At 40.6% G+C, this 23,660-nt stretch overlaps 1 protein-coding gene across 14 annotated transcripts in view; it reads left to right on the top strand.

Moving 5' to 3' along the window:
- The window catches only part of FRYL (FRY like transcription coactivator), a 350,059-nt gene that overhangs the window by 322,505 nt on the left and 3,894 nt on the right, over nt 1-23,660 (top strand). For 10 of the 14 annotated variants that reach the window (XM_021101186.1, XM_021101187.1, XM_021101185.1 and 7 more), the window contains 5 exons: nt 1,411-1,618; nt 3,930-4,079; nt 5,403-5,501; nt 19,885-19,953; nt 22,946-22,963. In XM_021101186.1, the coding sequence (XP_020956845.1) occupies nt 1,411-1,618; nt 3,930-4,079; nt 5,403-5,501; nt 19,885-19,953; nt 22,946-22,963 (544 nt within the window). The remainder of the gene's footprint in view (nt 1-1,410; nt 1,619-3,929; nt 4,080-5,402; nt 5,502-19,884; nt 19,954-22,945; nt 22,964-23,660) is intronic. The other 4 variants (XM_021101183.1, XM_021101179.1, XM_021101180.1 and 1 more) reach the window with 1 other exon arrangement.

The following is a 23,660-nucleotide window of genomic DNA, read 5'->3' as shown; positions in this document are numbered from 1 at the left end:
ACATGGGATGTGTCATGGCCTATAACAGACCCATGGTCCTGGGTTCAAACTCTAGCTCTGTCTCGCATATCATTTAACCTCACTGAACTTTTTTCCTTCCTCATTGATGAAAAAACTAGAGTCCTAATAGTACCTAACTGTCACAGAGTTGCTGTGAAGACTGAGTGAAAACAACCCATATGAAGCACCAAATAAGAGTTCTCATTGTGGCTCAGTGGAAACGAATCTGACTAGTATCCATGAGGACACAGGTTCGATCCCTGGCCTCCTTCAGTGGGTTGCCTTGGGCTGTGGTGTAGATCACAGACACAGCTTGGATCCCATGTTGCTCTGGCTGTGGTGTAGGCTGGCAGCTGTAGCTCTGATTCAACCCCTAGCCTGGGAACCTCCATCTGCTGTGAGTGCAGCCCTAAAAAAAAGACATAAAGCATCCTATATATAGCCTTTGATACAAAAGTACATGACAAAAATCATCTTTAAAATAATAATATAATTGTCGGAGTTCCCGTCGAGGTGCAGTGGTTAACGAATCCGACTAGGAACCATGAGGTTGCGGGTTCGGTCCCTGCCCTTGCTCAGTGGGTTAAGGATCTGGCGTTGCCGTGAGCTGTGGTGTAGGTTGCAGATGCGGCTCGGATCCCGAGTTGCTGTGGCTCTGGCGTAGGCCGGTGGCTACAGCTCCGATTAGACCCCTAGCCTGGGAACCTCCATATGCCGCGGGAGCGGCCCAAGAAATGGCAAAAAGACAAAATAATAATAATAATAATGGTAATAATAATATCATTGTCAATTTGGGCTTGTTCAAATAGAAATTGACCATTTAAAATGAAACCATTCTAATCTGTATTATTCATAGAAGTTACTGAAAGTATTCTATAGGCCTGGCCTGCTGTAGGACTTGGGTTGTTTTAAGGCAGTCATGGGAAATTAGATTTCTAATTCCAAAGATGCTCCATAGAACAAGAATGAATACGAAAATCTGCATATTCATGCTTTCTTACAAAGCTTAAATGGTTGTACATTTTCTAAATCAACGTGTGTAACTAAAAAATAATCTTGGAGTGTCCATCGTGGCTCAGCTGTAACAAACCTGACGCGTATCCATGAGGATGCAGGTTCGATTCCTGGCCCCGCTCAGTGGGCTAAGGATCTGGCATTGCTGTGAGCTGTGGTGTAGGCTCAGATCCCAAGTTGCTGTGGCAGTTGGGTAGGCCGGCAGCTGCAACTCCATTTCAACCCCTAGCCTGGGAACTTCCCTATGCCGCATGTGCAGCCCTAAAAAGACCAAAACAAACAAACAAACAAATAATCTATTAGATGACTTAAAAAAGAATACACTGCATTACTTACACAGTAATAATGGGAATAGAACTTAAGATAGCACTGTAATGATTTTCTTTGTGTTAACAGTCAAGATGAAGAAGAGCAAGACGGTTTCCCAGAAGTACAGACATCACCTCTGCCGTCACCGTTTCTTTCTGCCATCATCGCCGCTTTTCAGCCAGTTGCATACGATGACGAAGAAGAAGCCTGGCGCTGCCACGTCAATCAGATGCTGTCTGACACCGATGGGTCCTGTGCAGTGTTTACTTTTCACGTGTTTTCTCGGCTCTTTCAGGTCAGTGAGGTTTAAGCTTTCTGAATGAGTTATTACAGCTCCCTGATAAAGTTATAGGTTTTTGTCTAAAATCAGTATCTCAAATTTTAATATTCCTGTTGTGGCTCAGTGGTATTGAACCCGACTAGCATCCATGAGGATGTAGGTTAGATCTCTGGCCTCACTCAGTGGGTTAAGGATATGGCATCGCCATGAGCTATGGCGTGGGCCACAGATGCGGCTGGGATCTAGCATTGTTGTGGCTGTGGTGGAGGCTGGCAGCTATAGCTCTGATTCGACCCCTAGGCTGGGAACTTCCCTATGCCTCGGGTGCAGCCCTAAAAAGACAAAAAAAAAAAAAATTAACATTCCCACTGATTTCCTTTAAAAACATTTTTCCCCTAAGATAATGATACTCAGATTTACACTTTGTTTTTTGTTTGTTTGTTTTTGTCTTATTTGCCTTTTCTTGAACCACACTCGCCGCATATGGAGGTTCCCAGGCTAGGGGTCTAATCAGAGCTGTAGCCACCAGCCTACTCCAGAGCCACAGCAACGCGGGATCCGAGCCTCGTCGGCGACCTACACCACAGCTCACGGCAACGCTGGATCCTTAACCCACTGAGCGAGGCCAAGGATCGAACCGGCAACCTCATGGTTCCTAGTTGGATTCTTTAACCACTGAGCCACAATGGGAACTCCCCAGATTTACACTTTGACATTGTAGTGCTGCTGGTACATTATACAATGACCAGGACAGCTATCTCCCCAAGGCAATTAAATTTCAAACCAATATCTGAAAAATTGCCTGCACTGTGCTGAATAAGCAGCTTCTAAGACACCAAGGAAATATAAAGCATGATTCCTACCTTCAAGGAGTTTACAGTCAGTGTCATAAGGCAGCTTATCATAAAGTGTTAAATTCATGGACATTTTCTTTCCTGTATGAATTTTAGCAAAAGTTGCTTCCAACCCTAAAAATAATAATATGAACTAACATGTATTGAGTCCTCACTGGATGCTAGGCACTAAGCTAAATGTTTTACATTAAATAATTCTTACAACAGAATGTAACATAGATATATTTTTAGCATTCTGTAGTCCAGGAAACCAAGGTAGAGAGAAATGCTAAATTAAATCATTGAAATCATTAAGTCATTATTTTCTTAACTACCTGCCACCTTTCCTTCCTACCTGAGCAAATTTTGCCATCTTAGAAGACCCAGCGAAGTACATATTCTCACTGAAGTTTTCCCCGCCACTCCCACCTGCAGTCTCTCCCTCCTGGAAGTTCTTTAATGCTTATTAACTGGAACATTTAATTCTGTAGGTTTTATACTGTCACTTTGTCTTCTATTTATCTTCTCTTTCCAGAGATAGAAATTTCTTGATCCCTGAGGTTGTGGCTCATGCTTTTTTTTTTTTTAATTATTCATAATGACCCCCTAACAGTACTACATATATATATACATGTAGGTACACATTAAGGATTTGTACAGTAATTATACTATCGATAGTCTAATTCACTGCATGCACACTATAGGTCAGTTAATGTCTGATTGTTTTGTGAATGAATACTCTTGGGTTTTGAAAAGATATTACTCTTAATGCATTTTTGATGGCTTTAAGTCAAGTCAGATGGCAGCCCATAGCCAAGGAAGGTAAACTGCTTTTACTGAGAGTTTGTTCCAGGTAAAACCTTTTTTCATTTTATTTTTTTTAGGGCTGAACCTGCAGCATATGGAGGTTCCCAGGCTAGGGGTTGAATAAGAGCTGTAGTTGCTGGCCTAAGCCACAGCCACAGCAACGTGGGATCCAAGCCACATCTGTGACCTGCAGCACAGGTCACATCAATGCCAGATCATTAACCCACTGAGGGAGGCCAGGGATTGAACCCATATCCTCATGGATACTAGTCAGGTTCTTAACCCACTGAGCCACAACAGGAACTCCCAGGTAGAACTTTAGAGGAGGTACTTACTTCCTAGGATGTATGAGGACTTTATATTTCCAAGAACACAGAGCACGTATTCCCTGTCCTTCCTAATGAAAAGAATCGCAGGAATGGGAAGATGAATGGCATGTATCATTAGTTTCTTTTTTCAGGAATACTGTTTGGTAAATCTTCCATCATTTTTAGAAATTACCATGTGTCCTAAAGAAATACCTAAAAACAAGAATTGACAGATCAGTTTAGAGAATTCTCTATGTCACTACAATAATAGTTTTTAAATAAAAAGTTGCTTTAACTATAAATGATGCTTTTTTTCTTAAAGGTGAAAAAAACGCTCACATATGAAATGCTAACATTTTTCTTATGTTTTCTCCATAGTCAATTCAGAGAAAGTTTGGGGACCTAACTAACGAGGCAGTCAGCTTTCTCGGTGAGAGTCTGCAACGCATTGGTACCAAATTTAAAAGTTCCTTGGAAGTGATGATGATGTGTTCCGAGTGCCCAACGGTCTTTGTAGATGCTGAAACAGTAAGTTCTTACATGAGGGCTTATTATAAAATTATTTATAATTTATAAAATTATAAATTGGAAAGGCATCATTCAGTCAATGGTCTTTTTTAAAGGTGATTTAGAATTTTAAAGTGTAGGGAGTTCCTGTCATGGCTCAGCGGTTCACGAACCCGACTAGGATCCATGAGGTTGCAGGTTCAATCCCTGGCCTTGCTCAGTGGGTGAAGGATCCAGCATTGCTGTGAGCTGTGGTGTAGGTCACAGATGCGGCTCAGATCCTGAGTTGCCGTGGCATAGGCCAGCAGCTGCAGCTCCAATTCTACCCCTAGTCTGGGAACCTCCATATGTTGTAGGTGCAGCCCTAAAAGGACAAAAAGATGTTTTTAAGAAAAGTGTTAAGTTCATATTTTCAACTTGATTATACATATCCAGCGAAAAATACAATTCCTATATTTTACACGCAGTGACTTGGGACTATTTCTGATGCTGGCCTCACCCTCCACGGAGCCCTAGATAAGAGAGCTAAAGAGTCATGCTGTAGAAATGTACACTTTTCGGAGTTCCTGTAGTGGCACAGTGGTTAATGAATCCGACTAGGAACCATGAGGTTTCGGGTTCAATCCCTGGCTTTGCTCAGTGGGTTAAGGATCCAGCATTGCCGTGAGCTGTGGTGTAGGTCGCAGACACGGCTCGGATCCCACGTTGCTGTGGCTCTGGCGTAGGCTGGTGGCTACAGCTCCGATTCGACCCCTAGCCTGGGAACCTCCATATGCTGTGGGAGCAGCCCAAGAAATGGCAAAAAAAAAGACAAAAAAAAAAAAAAAAAAAGAAATGTGCACTTTTCCCTGATAAGCTGAATAAAAACAAGTAGGAGGGGGCCAGGCCTCCCCCCATGAAGAACCCACAACTCCCTGGTCTTCCCCACCTGTCTGCAAGCACGTTTGTAGATTATGTATTAAAATATCAAAAGAATTAAGGTTTCAACAAGAGAATGACCTTGCAAAACATTGTGCAAACCATTGTGTGATTATGATCAGAAATGGTGGCCTGGGAAGTTCCCGTTGTGGCTCAGTGGGTTAAGAATCTGACTAGTATCCATGAAGATGCAGGTTCGATCCCTGGCCTCACTCAGTGGGTTAAGGATCCGGCATTGCCTTGAGCTGTGCTGTAGGTCACAGACGTGGCTCAGATCCTGCATTGCTGTGCCTGTGGTATAGGCCGGCAGCTGTGGTAGCTCTGATTCGACCCATAGCCTGGGAACTTCCATATGCCTTGAGTGCAGACCGAAAAAATAAAAAATTAGAAATGGTGACCTGGATCAATGTGTTTCTGATTTGACAGCTGATGTCCTGTGATTTGCTGGAAACACTCAAGTTCAGTGTTTTGGAGTTGCAAGAACACCTGGATACCTACAATGCCAAAAGAGAAGCAGCTGAGCAGGTCAGTCCCTTTTTACCATGTAAAAAAAACCAGTCGTTTGCTAGTGACACCAGAATTGTTAACCTGGCAGAACAGCTGAGATGGAAGAAACAACCTCCTAGCATTTGCCTCAGGGATATACTGAGAAAATGGGGCCTCGGTGCTCTCTGACCAATAAATTCCCATCTTCAGCTTTTAGAAATTGGCCCTATTAGAACCTAAGATCACAATGGAACATTGGCCTTAAAAAAGCTTCTGTGTGGACACTGTGTAGCTGCTGTCAACATTGCACGTGGGGATATAAAAGCAGTATTTCTTGGAGTTCCATTGTGGCTCAGTGGTAACATGAGGATGCAGGTTCGATCCTTGGCCTTGCTCAGTGGGTTAAGGCTCTGGCGTTGCTGTGAGCTGTGGTGTAGGTCGCAGATGAGGCTCGGATCCCAAGTTGCCGTGGCCTAAGCCTGCAGCTGCAGCTCTGATTCAACCCCTAGCCTGGGAATTTCCATATGCCACAGGTGTGGCCCTAAAAAAGACAAAAAAAAAAAAAGGCAGTATTTCTCTGAGAAATGCATAATGATGTTGTGGTCCAGAAAATCTGCAGCCTGTGTCAAAGTTGAGATCTTTTTCCGTGATTTGTATGTATGTGGGCAAGCAAAAGAAGTAAGCATGTCATAGATTATAGATGTCACCTGCAAAGAAATGTTTCTTTCACTCCAGTCTAGCACTGCCTAACAGTAGTTCTTAGCCTGAAGGTAAATCCAGTATGTTTTCAATTGGCAAAAAGAACTTCTCCTTTTCACATGAACTGCATATAACAGGCATTTTCCTTCCCCTAAAACAGGCGATAGGTCTTTAATTAAATAAGCACTATTTTATCTTTCACCTGTAAGGCCTATGCAAAATGAAGTGTAAAACCTGGTTCTTATGCCCTCAATGTTCTAGTTAGGTATATGAAGCACAAATACTGTGCATGAATAATTAGTAACAAAAGTAGAGAGTTACTTAAATTATAGCTATAAATAAAGATTCTGGCAATAGAAGAGACTTCCCAAAATCATGTCGGTCTCACAGAGAATGGCTGCAGACCGAATCTGTGATTTCCGAGGAGAGGCCGCTTTTGGATAATAGAGCAACTTCTTGTAATAGAGATACAAACCTTAGTCTTTGACAGGTGGTAATTTCAGATTGGTGGATTATCCAGGGGAAGAATATGGTATGAGAAAACAGCTATTAAGGCTTTCTCCTCGTATAAAGGGGGTAGTGATCTTATATCTGGACTGAAAGAGTAGTAACAGATTGGAGAAGAGGAAAGAGCTGTCAACAGTACGAAAGTATCAGTCAAGATCTGGTCATCAGGGAGTTCCCGTTGTGGCACAGTGGTTAACGAATCCGACTAGGAACCATGAAGTTGTGGGTTCAATCCCTGGCCTTGCTCAGTGGGTTAAGGATCCGGTGTTGCCGTGAGCTGTGGTGTAGGTCGCAGACTTGGCTCGGATCTGGCGTTGCTGTGGCTGTGATGTAGGCCAGCAGCTCCAGCTCTGATTAGACCCCTAGCCTGGGAACGTCCATATGCCACAGGAGCGGCCCTAGAAATGGCAAAAAGACAGAGAAGAAAAAAAGATCTGGTCATCATACAAATAATGTCACTATGTACATTCTTATGCATGTACATATTTTATGTATATATGTTCACGTACCTTTTGGGTATCTATCTAGGAGTGGAATTGCTGAGTCACAGGGTACACATATGTTCAACTTCAGTAAAGTCTGGCAAGCAGTCTTCTGTCTTCAGAATTCTTTGCCTACCCCAGAAGCTGTGGAATAATAGTCCTCATGAATCATGCCCCTCTAGGTCCACACCTCTTTGCAATATGACTTTGCTGGTCCTCTCATCAAGAGTTAGAGTCTGGAAAACCGCTGTGGCACAGTGGGTTAAGAATCCAACTACAGCGGCTTGGGTTTGATCTCCAGCCCGGTGCAGTGGGTTAAAGGATCCAGCGTTGCTACAGCTGCAGCAAAAGTTGCATTTGTGGCTCAGATTCAATCCCTGGCCCAGGAACTTCATATGCCTTGGATGCAGCCATGCAGAAAGACAGCAAGAGAGAAAAGGGAGTCTATTTTCCCACTCCTTAGGTCTGGGATGGCTTTGTGACTTGCTCTGAGCAATCAGATTTAGAAGTGATGCTATGCAACTTCTGAGTCTAGTGCTCGGGGGCCTTTTGGAGCTTTTTTTTTTGGCATCATGCCGTAAGGCTCTTAAATTGAGACCAACACTGGGAAACTATTTGATCTCTAACCTTCTGGAGGATGAGAGCCCAGCTGACTCCCAGAATGCCAGGCATATGAGGATGGCTACCTTGGAACTTCAGCCCCATTTAAGCCATTTTAGGACTGTAGACTTATGAGTGACCCCAAGCAAGACCAGAAGAAACTCCCAGCAAACACATACATTGGCTTTAGCAATAGATACCGCTTATGATAAGAGAACAGCAAATACCTACAAATAAGTCTAGTCAAAGATGTGCTAAACCTCCATACAGAAAATTCCAAATGCTATTGAGAGAAATTAAAGGCCACCTGATTAAATGGAAGACTATACCATCTTCATGAATCAGAAGATTCAAGAGTGTAAAAACTCATTTCCCCCCAAAATGATCTGTAGAGTTATTCAAAATTTAAGATGATACATTAATAGAAATTGATAGGCTGATTAGAATCTTAAACACAGGTCTCGAAACTCCAACCCTCAGGTCATATGTGGCCCCCTCCCTGTTTTTGTAAATACACTTTGTGGAAACACAGCCATTCCATTTGTTTACGTATTATCTACGGCTATTTTTGCCTGCAACACAGAGTTAAATAATTGAAACAGAGAATATATGGTGTGCAACACCTAAAATATGTACTGTCTGCCCTTGATAAAAAACATCTTCCAATCTTTGTCCAAGAAGAGCAACAACAAGCTCTAAGCAACAGAGTTAGACCTACAGGCAGTAAGTCCTATTGAAAACCTCAAAAGAATAAACAAAAAGGTCCTATGTATGGCACAGAGAGCTATATGTCCTATGATGAGGCGGGATCAAGAGGGCAGAGGTGTAAGACATGGCATTCACCTTCTCCCATAAACACATTAAAAAAAAAAACTACCTGTAGAACAATTCACACAGAGCATCTACTAGCATGCTGGCAGAAGACCTTAAGCTTCCAAAAGGCTTAAGAAAAGACCTTAAGCCTCCAAAAGCCTCCAAAAAGGGCCAGAAAGCCTCCACATAATTGGGTAGAACAAAAGGGGGGAAAAGAGAGAGGAATCAGGATAAGACTAGCACACCCAAGAGGGAGATGTGAAAGAGGAAAGGAACTCGCACCCTGGGAAGCCACCTAACTGAAGGGGAGATCAGCCGAGACAGAGGGACCTCAAAGCCTCAGAGAAAGGCAGAGTAGCTAGACTAAGGAGGGCAAAGCAGAGAGGGAGAGCCACACAGACCATCTGTACCACCTTCCAGGACACCACAGCCTGAGACACTAGGAAAGGGGCTGGGTGCTGAGACTCCATCTCCAGAGGTCAGTTCTTGGAAGAGGACTAGGGTTGGCTATGTGGAGACAGCCTGAGGAGCTAGGGAGCAGTGCACCTAGGGCTGGGGAGCGGAGCACCATAGCTGAGAGAACCCAGGAGGAGGTCTGGGCCCTCTGGAGAAGCAAGACACCTTTTTGGGGAGGGCAAGAAGAGGAGGGATGGGTCACCATAGGAATATTTTTCTCATGTGAAGACTGACAGAGGGTGGGGCTACAGTGACAAGGTGCCTCTTGTGCCAGCTCTGAGTTGTGGTACCTCCTGCACAGGCTAAGCATAACATGGCACCTCTTGGGTGGTCTACAGGTGGTGGCAAACTCAGTCATCTCAGACTCCAGAGGTGTGCATGGCCTGCCACCACTAGGGATCCATGAATAGACACCACCTATAGCCCCAGTTACCTCACAGGTCGGCACAGAGGAGGGCACGGCAACCTAGCACCATCTGTTGTTCTCACTCCCCTGGGAATGCACATGCCCTGCTGCTGCCACTGCCAACCACTCCGGTGCCGCCTACACATGCCTGAGGGTCACTGCCACTTCCCAGGCAACTAGGAGTGGCCTGTACCACCTTTCCCATGTGTCCTCGCCACTGTCAAAGTCCCAGCAACCAGGCACTGGCTATTAGCCCTGCCCATTGCCTCCATCTCCTTGGAAGCACACATAGCACCCTGTCAAGGGAATAACAGCCTGTGTACACTGAGGGAAGAAACAGTAAGCATCCGAAAAAGCAGCCCTTGTGCCAAAAATAAATAGTAAATAAATAGTAAGCCCTCACAAAATACCCAGGGGTGTTCTCACATTTAAACAGCCCTCCAAGAATGCAATAGTAGTTTGCCCTAAACTTACAGAATGAGAAAAATATAAGCAAAATTAAGAAGCCCAGGAATCAGAGTTCCCATTGTGGCTCAGTTGAAATGAATCTGACTAGCATCGGCGAGGACACAGGTTCGATCCCTGGCCTCGCTCAGTGGACTAAGGATCTGGCATTGCCGTGAGCTGTGGCGTAGGTTGCTGACATGGCTTGGATCTGGCATTGCTGTGGCTGTGGTGTAGGCCAGCAGCTGTAGCTCCAATTCAACCCCTAGGCATGGGAACCTCCATATGCTGCAGGTGTGGCCCTAAAAAGAAAGAAAGAAAGAAAAAAAAAACCTTCAGGAATCATTCCCAGTTAAAAGAACAAGACAATTCCCCTGAAGGAGCAAACAATGAAATAGACACTGAGTTCCAAAAGGAGATAGTGAAAATACTGAAGGAATTAAGAGCAGATATGAACAGTAATGCAGATTCCTTTAGAAAGGAACTAGAAAATATAAGAAGGAGCCAAGGAAAATTAGAAAATTCATTTGAAAAGATGCAAGCTGAGTTAAAGGCACTGAAGAACAGACCAAATAATGCAGAGGAATGAATTAGTGACTTGGAAGATAGAATAATGGAAATCACCCAATCAGGTCAGCAGACAGAAAGCCAAATGAAAAAACATGAATGCAATATAAGCGATCTACAGGATAATATAAAGCAGGCCAATCTATGTATATAATAGGGATTCCAGAAGAAGAAGAAAAAGAAAAGGGGATTGAAAATATATTTGAGGACTTCCCGTCTTGGCACAGTGAAAACGAATCTGACTAGGAACCATGAGGTTGCAGGTTCGATCCCTGGCCTTGCTCAGAGGGTAAGGATATGGCATTGCTGTGAGCTGTGGTGTAGGTCACAGACACGTTTCGGATCTGGCATTGCTATGGCTCTGGTGTAGGCTGGCAGCAACAGCTCCGATGAGACCCCTAACCTGGGAACCTCCATATGCCATGGGTGCAGCCCTAAAATGACAAAAAAAAAAAAAAAAGAAAGAAAGAAAAAGAATAAAAAGAAAGAAAGAAAAGAAAAAAGAAAATATATTTGAAGAAACAATGGCTGCAAACTTTCCAAATCTAAAGGAAACAGGTATCAGGATTCAGGAAGCACAGAGGGCCCCAAACAAGTTGAACCCAAACAGGCTCACACCAAGATGTATTATAATGGAAATGGAAAAAGTTAAAGAGAGGATTCTAAAGGCAGCAAGAGAAACACAAAGCGTTAATTATAAGAGAACCCCCATGAGGCTATCAGCTGTTTCTCTACAGAAACATTACAGGTCAGAAGAGAGTGGCAAAATATATTCAAAGTTCTAAAAAGGAAAAAATTGCAGCCTAGAATACTCTACCCAGCAAGAATATCATTTAAAATAGAAGGGGAAATAAACAATTTCTCCAACAAACAAAAAGAATCCAGCAATACTAAACCTATTCTAAAAGAAATACTGAAAGAGCTTCTCTAAATAAAAAAGAAGTAAGAAGAAATAGGATGGAGGAAATCACAGTTGGAAAGCAATCACTTAAGCCAGATCTAAAAAAGAAACAAAAAAAAGAAACCTGTTGTAAAAGTGATTATAAACACAAGGAAAGTAAAAGAACAAACATGAAGATGTTAAAAAAAGGACTTCAAAAATCATCATAGAATGTGGGGAAGGAAAGTAAGAAAATATAGACTCTTTTTTTTTTTTTTTTTTTTTTTCCTAGTATGTTTGAGCCTGTATGACTGCCAGGCTAAAGCAAGTAGATATAAGAAGGGGTTCACATACTTGAAAAACAGAGCAACCACAAATCAAAACCAAATATTACATTCACAAAAACTAAAAAGAAAAGGTCATAAGCATCAAATAAAAGGAAATCATCCAACCAAAGAAAGAAAGGAACAAAGGAGACTCAACTGGAAAACAAGTTTTAAAATGGCAATAAATACATATTTATCTATAATTACCTTAAATGTCAATAGACGGAATGCTCCAGGAGTTCCCATCGTGGCTCAGTGGTTAACGAATCCGACTAGGAACCATGAAGTTGTGGGTTTGGTCCCTGACCTTGCTCAGTGGGTTAAGGATCTGGCATTGCCGTGAGCTGTGGTGTAGGTCGCAGACACGGCTGGAATCCCAAGTTGCTGTGGCTGTGGTGTAGGCCAGCGGCTACAACTCCTATTAGACCTCTACCCTGGGAACCTCCATTTGCCATGGGAGCAGCATAGACTGAATGCTCCAATCAAAAGATAGAGTGGCAAACTGGGTAAAAAGCAAGAGCCTAAAATATGCTGTCTACAAGATACTCACCTTAGGGCAAAGGACACCTATAAATTGAAAGTAAGGGGATGGGAAAAGATATTTCATGCCAATGGACAAGACAGAAAAGCAGGAGTTGCAATACTCAGATCAGAAAAAATAGACTTTAGGGAGTTCCCGTCGTGGCGCAGTGGTTAACGAATCCGACTAGGAACCATGAGGTTGCGGGTTCGATCCCTGCCCTTGCTCAGTGGGTTAACGATCCGGCGTTGCCGTGAGCTGTGGTGTAGGTTGCAGACGTGGCTCGGATCCCGCGTTGCTGTGGCTCTGGCGTAGGCCGGTGGCTGCAGCTCCGATTCAACCCCTAGCCTGGGAACCTCCATATGCCGTGGGAGCGGCCCAAGAAATAGCAACAGAGCAACAACAACAACAACAACAACAAAGACAAAAAGACAAAAAAAAAAAAAAAAAGAAAAAATAGCAACAGAGCAACAACAACAACAACAACAAAAAAGACAAAAAGACAAAAAAAAAAAAAAAAAGAAAAAATAGACTTTAAAATGAAGGCCATAAAGAAAGACACTATTTAATGATAAAAGGATCCTTTCAAGAAGAGGATATTATAATCATCAATATATACGCCCCTAATAAAGGAGCACTCAGATACATACAACAAATATAGACATAAAAGGAGAAACTGATGGAAATATAATAATAGGAGGAGATTTTAACACCCCACTGACATCGATGGACAGATCCTCTAGACCAAAAATCAGTAAGGCAGCAGAGATCCTAAATGACACAATAGAAAAGTTAGACTTAATTGACATTTTCAGGACATTACATCCAAAAAAATCAGAATATACATTCTTTTCAACATCTATAGTCAGCAGAAGGAAGGAAATCATAAAGATCACATAGGAAATCAATAAAATAGAGATTCAGGAAACACACAGAAGAAAAAATCAGTAAAACCAAGAGCTGATTCTCTTGAAGTATAAACAAAATTGACAGAACTCTGGCCAGACTCACCAAAAATAGGCGAGAAAGAACTCAAATAAAATCAGAAATGAAAAAGGAGAAATCTCAACAGATACTGCAGAAATACAAAAAACCCTAAGAGAATACTGTGAAAAATTATATTCCAACAAATTTGACAACCTAGAGGAAATAGACAGCTTTTTTTTTTTTTTTTTTTTTTTTGCTATTTCTTGGGCCACTCCTGCAGCATATGGAGGTTCCCAGGCTAGGGGTCTGATCGGAGCTGTAGCCACTGGCCTACACCAGAGCCACAGCAACGAGGGATCCGAGCCGCGTCCGCAACCTATACCACAGCTCACGGCAACACCGGATCGTTAACCCACTGAGCAAGGGCAGGGACCGAACCCACAACCTCATGGTTCCTAGTCGGATTCGCTAACCACTGCGCCACGACCGGAACTCCCCAATAGACAGCTTTCTAAAGACATACAGCCTGCCAAAACTGAATCAAGAAGTAGATCAACTGAGTAGACCAGTCACTAGAAATGATACTGAATATGTAATAAAAACATTCTGTGCAAACAAAACGTCCATGACCAGATGGTTTCACAGGTGAATTCTACAAAACATACAAAGAACTTATACCCATCCTTCTTCAACTTTTCCAAAAAGTTGAAGAAGGAATAATCCTGAAGACATTCTATGAAGCCACCATCACCCTAATAGCAAAACTCATTGTCGCTCAGCAGAAAAATCCTAATATCCATGAGGACATGGGTTTGATCCCTGGCCTCACTCGGTGGGTTAAGGATCCAGTGTTCCCTTGGGCTGCAGTGTAGGTCGCAAAAGCCACTCATATCTGACATTGCTGTGGCTGTGGTGTAGGCTGGCAGCCACAGCTCCCTTCAACCCCTAGCCTTGGAACTTCTATATGCCATGGGTGCAGCCCCAAAAGGATTTTAAAAAGAAAGAAAAGAAAGAAAAGTCAAAAGCCATGTGATCATCTCAATAGACACAGAAAAAGCATTTGACAAAATCCAACATCCATTCATGATAAAAATTCTCACCAAAGTGAGTATAGAGGAGAACATACCTTAACATAATAAAAGCCATCTATGACAAACCCACAACCAATATAATACTCAATAGAGAAAATCTGAAAACCTTCCCACTAAAATCTGGAACAAGACAAGGATGCCCACTCTCACCACTTTTATTCAACATAGTATTGGAAGTCCTAGCCATAGCTATCAAACAAAAGGAATGAAAGGTGTCCAAATTGGAAGAGAAAAAGTAAAATTGTTACTCTATGCAGATGACATGATACCATATATAGAAAACCCTAAGGACTGCACACAAAAACTACTCAAACTGATCTATGAATTCAGCAAAGTAGCAGGGTACAAGATTAACATTCAGAAATTGGTTGCATTTCTGTATACTAACAATGAAATATTAGAAAAGGAATATAAACATACAATATCTTTAAAAATCGCACCCCCCAAAATTAAATACCTAGGAATAAACCTGACCAAAAAAGTGAAAGACTTATATGCTAAGAACTATAAAACAATCAAGGAAATTAAAGAGGAGTCAAAGAAATGGAAAGATATTCTGTACAATTATAAATGTAATTCTTTGAGTAAAAAAAAAAGAGAGAAAGAAAAGAATTTCCATGCTCCTGGGGTAGAAAAATTAATATTGTTAAAATGGCCACACTACCCAAAGCCATCTACAGATTCAATGCAACCCCTATCAAATTCCCCATAACATTTTCCACAGAACTAGAACAAACAATACACAAATGTATATGGAACCATAAAAGACCCACAATTGCCAAAGCAATCCTGAGGAACAAAAACCAAGCAGGAGGTACAACTCTCCCAGACTTCAGACAGTATTACAAAGCTACAATCATCAAGACTGTGTGGTACTGGTACAAAACCAGACATACAGGAGTTCCTTCCCATTGTGGCACAGCAGAAACAAATTCGATTAGTATCCATGAGGATGCGGTTCAATCCCTTGCCTCCCTCAGGTAGGGTACCCAGCATTGCCATGAGCTGTGGAGTAGGGTGCAGATGTGGCCCAGATCCCATGTTGCTGGGGCTTTGTTGTAGGCCAGCAGAATTCGACCCCTATCCTGGGAACTTCCATATACTGTGAGCACAGCACTAAAAATCAACAAAACAAAACAAACAAACAGGAAAAAAAAAAAAAAAACAGACATACAGACCAATGCAACAGAATAGAGAACCTAGAAATAAACCCAAGAATATAAAATAGGAAAAAGACAGTCTCTTCCACATGTGGTGCTGGGAAAGGGACAGCTGCATGTAAATCAATGAAACTAGGTCACATCACACCATGCACAAAAATAAACTCAAAATGGCTTAAAGACTTAAATATAAGACAAGACACCATCAAACTCCTAAAAGAGAACATAGGCAAAACATTCTCTGACATAACCATACAAATATTTTCCTAGGTTAGTCAATAGAAATGGAAAGCAATAGAAATAGAAACAAAAATAAACCAATGGGGGAGTTGCCATCATGGCTCAGTAGAAACAGTCTAACTAGTATCCTTGAGGACACAGGTGCCATCCCTGGCCTTGTTCAGTGTGTTAAGGATCTGGCATTGCTGTGAGCTGTGGTGTAGGTCGCAGACATGGCTCAAATCCTCAGTTGCCATGGCATAGGCCAGCAGCTGCAGCTCCAGTTCTACCCCTAGCCTGGGAACCTCCATATGCCGCAGGTGTGGCCCTAAAAAGGCAAAATAAATCAGTGGGACCTACCCAAATTTAAAAGCTCATTACACAGCAAAGGAAACCATAAAAAAAGAGAGAGAGAATCTTCAAAAGGGGGGGAAATAGTTTGAAATGATATAACCAACAAAGGCTTAATCTCCAAAATATACAAACAACTCATACAATGCAACAGCAAAAAAACAAAGTGGAAAATGGGCAGAAGACCTGAATAGACATCTCTCCAAAGAAACATATGGATGGCCAATAGGTATGTAAAAAAATGCTCAACATCACTAATTAGAGAAGTGCAAATCAAAACTACAATGAGGTACCTTCCACACACAGGTCAGAATGGCCATCAATAAGTCTACAAATAACAAATATTGGAGAGGGTGTGGAGCAAAGGGGACCCTCCTGACACTGTTGGTGGGAATGTAAATTGGTACAACCACTATGGAAAACAGTATGGAGGTACTTCAGAAAACTAAATATAGAACTACCATATGATCTAGAAATCCCACTCCTGGGCATATATCTGGACAAAACTTTCACTCGAAAAGATACGTGCACCCCTGTGTTCATTGCAGTACTATTCACAATAGATAAGACATGGAAACAACCCAAATGTCCATTGACAGATGAATGGATTAAGAAGATGTGGTATATATACTCGATGGAATACTACTCAGCCATAAAAAAAGAATAAAATAATGCCATTTGCAGCAACATGAATGGAACTAGAGACTCATACTAAGTGAAGTCAGAAAGAGAAAGACAAATATCACTTATATCTGGAATTTAATATACAGCAAAAATGAACCTATCTACAGAAAAGAAGCAAACTCATGGACATGGAGAACAGACTTGTGGTTGCCAAGGAGGAGAGGGAGGGAGTGATATGGACTGGGAGTTTAGGGTTAGCAGATGCAAACTATTGCATTTGGAGTGGATAAGCATTAGGTCCTGCTATATAGCACAGGGAACTATGTCTAATCACTTGTGATGGAACATGATGGAATATAATGTAAGAAAAATAATGTGTATGTATATATATACACACATATATATAAAATATATAAAACTAGGACACTTTGCTATATAGCAGAAATTGGCAGAACATTATAAATTGACTAATAAAATTTTTAATGTCCTATGATAAACCATAATGAAAATATTTTTAAATGTCTATATATGTGTGTGTGTGTGTGTGTGTGTATATATATATATATATATATATATTTTATATATATATATATATATAAAATAATCAGTTTGCTGTCCAGTAGAAATTAAATTGTAAATCAACTATATTTCAATTTTGGGGGGGGGGTCTTTTTTGTCTTTTTAGGGCCACACCCATGGCATATGGAGGTTCCCAGGTTAGGGGTCCAATCAGAGCTATAGCCACCAGCCTACTGCCAGAGCCATAGCAACACAGGATCTGGGCTGCCTCTGCAACCTACACCACAGCTTACAGCAACGCCAGATCCTTAACCTGCTGTGCGAGGCCAGGGATCAAACCCACATCCTCATGGATGCTAGTCAGGTTCACTAACCAGTGAGCTACAATGGGAACTCCAACTTTATTTCAATGTTTAAAAATAATCAGAATAATTCAGCAGCAAAAAAATTCTCAAAAGAGTGTAGTACTGGCAGAAGACAAATAGACCAATAGAACATAAGAGACCCACACACATATAACCATAATTTACAGCAAAGGTGCTCTTGCAATGCAGCCAGGAAAGAATATTCTTTTCAACAAATTCTATTGAATCAAATAAATATTTATATGGGAGAGAAAAGTACTTCACTCCTGCCTAAGCCTCCATCTCACTGTTTCTTATCCCATCTATGCTGTTACTTTTTCCTCTTATTTTGTATCAGCCAAGTATTTTTCATTATTCAGTTTGTAGTTATAACTCATTATTCCTTGAGTACTTTTTTTTTTTTTGCTTTTAGTGCAGCATTTGCAGCATATGGAAGTTATGTCAGAGCTAAAGCCACTGGCCTACACCATAGCCACAGCAACAGGGAATCCCAGCCACATCTGCGACCTATACCACAGGTCACAGCACTGCAGGATCCTTAACCCACTTAGCGAGGCCAGGGATCAAACCCACATCCTCACAGATACTAGTCGTGTTCATCTCCTATGTGCCACAATGGGAACTCTCTCCTCTTAAATTTTAACCTTTATTTGAGGCTTGAGTTAAAAAAAAAAAAAAAAAAAAAAGACCATCATGACAGTAAGACTGATTACATGTGAATTAGGGGGTTTTCTGTATACTGTCTACACTGGCTGGGAAGGTGTGGACCTCTACTTTTTAGGCCAGTGTGCAGGCATGGGGCAACAGGGTTGGGGCTGGCTTTTTGTTTTGTTTTGGCTGCACCCCCAGCATTCAGAAGTTCCCGGGCCAGGGATCAAACCCACACCACAGCAGCAACCTGAGACGCAGCAGTGACAACACCAGATTCTTAACCTGCTGCGCCACATGGGAACTCTAGGGCCGGCCTTTTAACAGAATGAAAATGAGAACTAATTATGTTGACTAGTGCCCCCCAAATGCCATGTCACTAGGCATTCAGTACAAAAAAATTTACATTCTGTAAGAATAAGCCATTATAATAAGCAATTGGAATTATTTTTTTTGAATTTATTAGTATACTTGAACAAATTGGGCCAAATTAGTGATGATGAAGTGTATAGACATCTCAACATTTTGAGTGAATAAAGATTCAGGTACAAATTCCATAACAGATGTCAACCGAATCTTACTGATATGAAGAATCTGGTGGGTGGCTTTTGACAATGGCTGCCAGCAGCCGTATGTCTCACTAGCAAAGCTTATGTTTTTCTTTCAAGATGCTGTCAAGCAAAGAGCCTAAGGGCCCGTGCAGGCTGAGGGGACAGGATAAAAGGGACGTAAGGTCAGAGAGATTGTTTTGAAATAAAGAGATTGTTTTGAAATAACTGAGATGGCTAATTTTCATTCTCTGCATGCAGAACGTTAAGCTCCAGTTGAGAATTTCCAGTGTCGAATACTGAAATATTTTCAAAGAATAAACAATGTAGCTAGCAGCTTTCCTCAGAGTCCTAATGAAAAATGTTCTAGTGATTTCATTTATATATATACATATATGTGTGTGTATGTATACATGTATTAGTTTTATTATGTTTATCACACACAAAAAAAAAGAGCTAGAAAGTCAAATGAACTGATAACATTAATATCAAACTGTCAAAACCTCAGAGCTTAACTTTAAGGCTCTTAGCTTTCACATCAGCTTGGAAATTCTATGACTCCACTGTTTTTTCCCAACTAAACCACAATGTTATTATTTTCTTCTTACTTGACAAGAGAAAATGTACCTTAAATAAACATCCATCTTTAGGAATAGCCCCAGGAAAAGGAAAATCCACATTTGGCTTCTGTATCCCGTATTCTTTAGAGAGAACACGTTTGTCGTTCATGACTGTCTGAAAAGAAAAAAGAAATAAAAATAAGATTGAAAATGGATTTTCTTTTCTGTTTCACTAATTAAAATTGACACAAGTCTTCTGAGAATGACACTTCGGATAAGCAAACAGACCTGGTTAATTCTTTCGAAGTTGCCTTTATTAAATTGACCAGAGGGGAAGCACATCTTTCATTTCCCCGTCTTACATTCGACAAAGGTCAGGGATAGGTTGTGAAGATTTCCAATAAAATCCACAAAATGAAGAATATTCTTGACGGAAATGGAGCGCCCCAAGTCCCTGGAATAGAAGACAACCAGCTGTGTTTCCATTAGTACGTGCGTGTGGTCACACAGGCAGCATCCTCGGCTTTGGTCTGCTGTGTACCAATGATTCAGCTCAAATGGAGATGAAAGTCTATGCTTGTCGCCAGTCCTAGAAATTCAAGTTTCCTTTTAAGTCTGTTGTTTTATATAGCTCAGGCTGTTATAGCACCAATTTTGTTGTGCTTGGGGCAAAGTACTGTATTAAAATTTACTGTTACTTATTTCTTTAGTGGTTAGACAATTGTAAGAGGACCTTTGGTGCCAAAGAAGACATGTATAGGATAAACACAGATGCACAAGTAAGTTTCTTATTCTTCGTTTTGCTGTATCTCTGCATCAGGGGAAATAGTGTGTGTGCTCAAACGTCCTTATTTGATATTCCTAGAAATAAAGAATATCTGTAACACTTTTCATTTTTGTTATCAGAACGATCTCTCTAAAAGTTAGGTTCAGTGAAGTATTGGCTTAGTAATGAAAAATTCACTTTAATAAAAATGAACGGCCAGCTTGTGACTGAAGCTTAATAACATTCAGTAGATAAGCTCGATGGATATCTGGACAGTCCAAGTTGACTTTAAGTTGCATCTGCCTCTTTAAAAATTGTGTTCATTCTACAGATAAATTGTCTGGTCAGGAAAGCAGACCTGAGTAATGTGAAATACATTCATACTAGCCTCTCCAAAGGTGAAATTCTGATTGGATATATCATGGAGTTTGCTAGTATAAAATCCAGTAAAAATAATAGAAATGTATTTTTTCTATTATTGAACGTATAACATTCCATTAAGAGAGAATAAAATTAAGACCAGCAAATTTACTCTAGTAGAAAGCATAACTTCCAATGGGGGACGGTGCATTAATCAATTAACAACCTCTGCATTTGACAGCACAATTCTAATCTTTCAGCGTCAGATTGCTAAAGACTTCTAGTCACTATAAAAGTTATTGTACTGTTGTAATAAAAATTGGAAATTTCACAAAACTGAAATGTTGAGAAAATGACAATATATTCTCAATAAATGTTAACTATTTGCTGGGCACTGTGCTAAGCATTTCGCATTCATCATCTCTATCCTTGCAACTCTGTCTAGTAGATGCTGTCATTATTCCCATTATGCAAATGAGGATAAGTAATAAGCAATCGATCAATATTTAAAAATACATGCAAATTCAAACTGAGGCTCAGAGAAGCTAGTTTATCTAAAATCAGTAAGTAAATAGAATTAAGATTCAAACCTAGGAGGGCTGACTCCAAATCCTGCTCTTCTTACAAAGACGTTGTCAAATCATCTGTGTAAAGAAAGAAACGAGGCAAGACAGGGAAAAAACCCCAGACTGGAATTAGATCCTTTGGTTCCAATTCTGCCTTTGCTACTCTGGCTTAAGCAGGTTAACAAACTGCTTTCCTCGTATATAAATTAGGTGGCTAGACTAAGTGATTTCTTATATCCCTTCTGCCTTGAAGAAAATGAGTTCCACCCGCAGGAGCCCATGTCAATTAATATATCTTGAGGCTTTCCACTAAGTGAAAACTGAAAAAGCCCTGCACATTTATTTTTTATGACTTAGTTCTTCTTTCACACTCAGCTCCTTGAGAGTGGGGTGTCCCTTTTTACACATTATGGACTTTCTGTCCTTGTGTACCACTAGAGTCTTTTGCATAGTAAGCAATCTGATAGCTATTTAAAAATAAGTGAAGGAGTTCCCGTCCTGGCTCACTGGTTAACGAATCCTACTAGGAACCATGAAGTTGCAGGTTCAATCCCTGGCCTCGATCAGTGGCTTAAGGATCCAGTGTTGCCGTGAGCTGTGGTGTAGGTCGCAGACGCGGCTCAGATCTGGCGTTTTGCTGTGGCTGTGGCCAACGACTACAGCTCCAATTAGACCCCTAGCCTGGGAACCTCCAAATGCTGCAGGTGCAGCCCTAGAAAATACAAAAAAAAATAAATAAATAAAAATAAAAGACTATATATGCAAACTCCAATACACTTAAAAAGCAGTATTTTTAAGTGTACAGTGTTAGCACATTTGACGTGATTTCTGATCATTCAGAGCTATGAAATCAATTATGTTTGTGTTATTTCCTACAGTTGTGGTCATAAAACTTTATCAGTGATTTCCATTACACCTCAAAGTAGAAGCTCTGGATATATGCCTGCAGAATCAGTTTTAATTTATGCTAATAGCAGTGAAAAAAGTACTGAAAACTCAACTAGTTGTTAGTTTCCACATAGAACTGGATGAAGTAGAACCTCAGAAATGTAGATATGCTAATATGTTTGACATGGGATTGTGTTCAACTAACCTTCGCAGAATGACCATCTACATAGTTTATGGTAAGCAGTGCAGAGCTAAAGTTCACCTTTGCTCAGCAAATCCCTTCTAAATTGATAGGAATAAACGTTATACAAACAGTTCTTCAGAGGAGCCTATTTAGAAAAGCAGATTTCAGAAAGGACTCTTCGAAGCAATGTTTACATTATGGCCATTGCTGTTTTAATTAGAAGTCATTCTTCTCCATTAATGAGACTAGGCCGAAGTTGCAGTAGATGTTTTAATGAAACAATTTTTAAATAGTCCAGAAACCTGGATGTATCTCTGTATATTTTACATTATCTCCTTAGATTCAAACCCAGTTGGGCTGAATGTCTGAGGTTGAGCTAAATTACACTCGGAATGTAATTTAAAACACAACTGCTCTCAATAATTTCTGATTCAGCACTAATTATGGCAACGTAGGACTTAATTAGACAGTAAAATGGCAGGAGACCTAGAATGAGTCACACTAGAGATAATCCTCTCCTGGGCAAATTCTTATTATATAAAATTATAAGCCAATTCCTTCCTGCAGTTCATTTCATATTTTCTAATTAAAAGTTTTAGAAATTGACTACATTTACCCCCCCTCCTTTTTTTTTTCCTGGAAAGGCTATAAAAACCGAAATAGAAGACCACTTTCAATAGCCAACTTTCCAACAATCCCACTACTTTGATTTTATTCCTTGTAGCTTCTGCACACAAAAAAATAAAACCATTGCCTAAAATGTAATTCAGCTATTATTTGGCAAAGAGTTAAAAACACCCTGGATTGTTACAGTACATGTCTAAAACGTTTGAGTCCAGAAACAGCATCATCCATTTTTCTTGAGGGTGTAATTAAATGTTCTTCAAATTAAATGTGCTTCAGTTTGCCTGGGACATCTGTGACCCTAGTTAAAATGATTTCTTACACTAATTCTTGGTCTTTTTCTTCCTTTGTATTTTTTGTGACCTGATCACCTTCTTGCTTAGCAAATGGAAATTCTAGCAGTAAGTGACCTGTCTTAATTTATAGACTACTTATCCGTGTCAGACAAACTGGTTTTCATTTGCCATTTGTGACCTAGCAATGTTTTGTCATGGACTGCTTTAAAAGTAGCGTGTGCTTCAGTTTCGCATAGCCCTGATTCATGAAACGTTTCGGTCCTCCAAAGATAATGAGGTCTTACAATTAACACGTACAACTAGCAGTTCCCTTTTTGCACATCTCTAACTCATCTCCTTTCAGATTTCTTAATTTCAAAAATCCAAGTGCGTGTGTTAATTTCATTATCTTGCTCCAATGAGATTACAAAGTGGCTTTTTGAGCAAAAGGAATTCATTTTAAAGACAAAAGTGCTCTTCCTTTTTAGGCGAGAGGTTATCTAGCGTTTTACTTTTTGCATTATCAAGCAATTGTTGATAAATGCAGCTGAGGTGTACATCTCAGTGTGGCAAGAGTGTATGCATTTGTAAATTCTTTCCATTATGAATTTAAAGTTTTAAGTTCTCGTGACTCCTTTTTGAAGCATTCTGTTTACTGCCTGCTGAAAAATTCTCTAATATGAAAATGTGCTTCACACTAAAAATGATTTTAATAATCTTTAAATGTTTATTTTAATCCCAGTCTTCAGAGCACCTTTTCACCTGACTTTCATCAACTTCACACCATATTAACTTGCTTACTGCAGAACCAATGCCAGGACAA

Source organism: Sus scrofa, chromosome 8, assembly GCF_000003025.6.
Source record: "Sus scrofa isolate TJ Tabasco breed Duroc chromosome 8, Sscrofa11.1, whole genome shotgun sequence".
NCBI classification, from domain to species: Eukaryota; Metazoa; Chordata; class Mammalia; order Artiodactyla; family Suidae; genus Sus; species Sus scrofa.
This window is presented reverse-complemented; position numbering and strand designations above follow the sequence as displayed.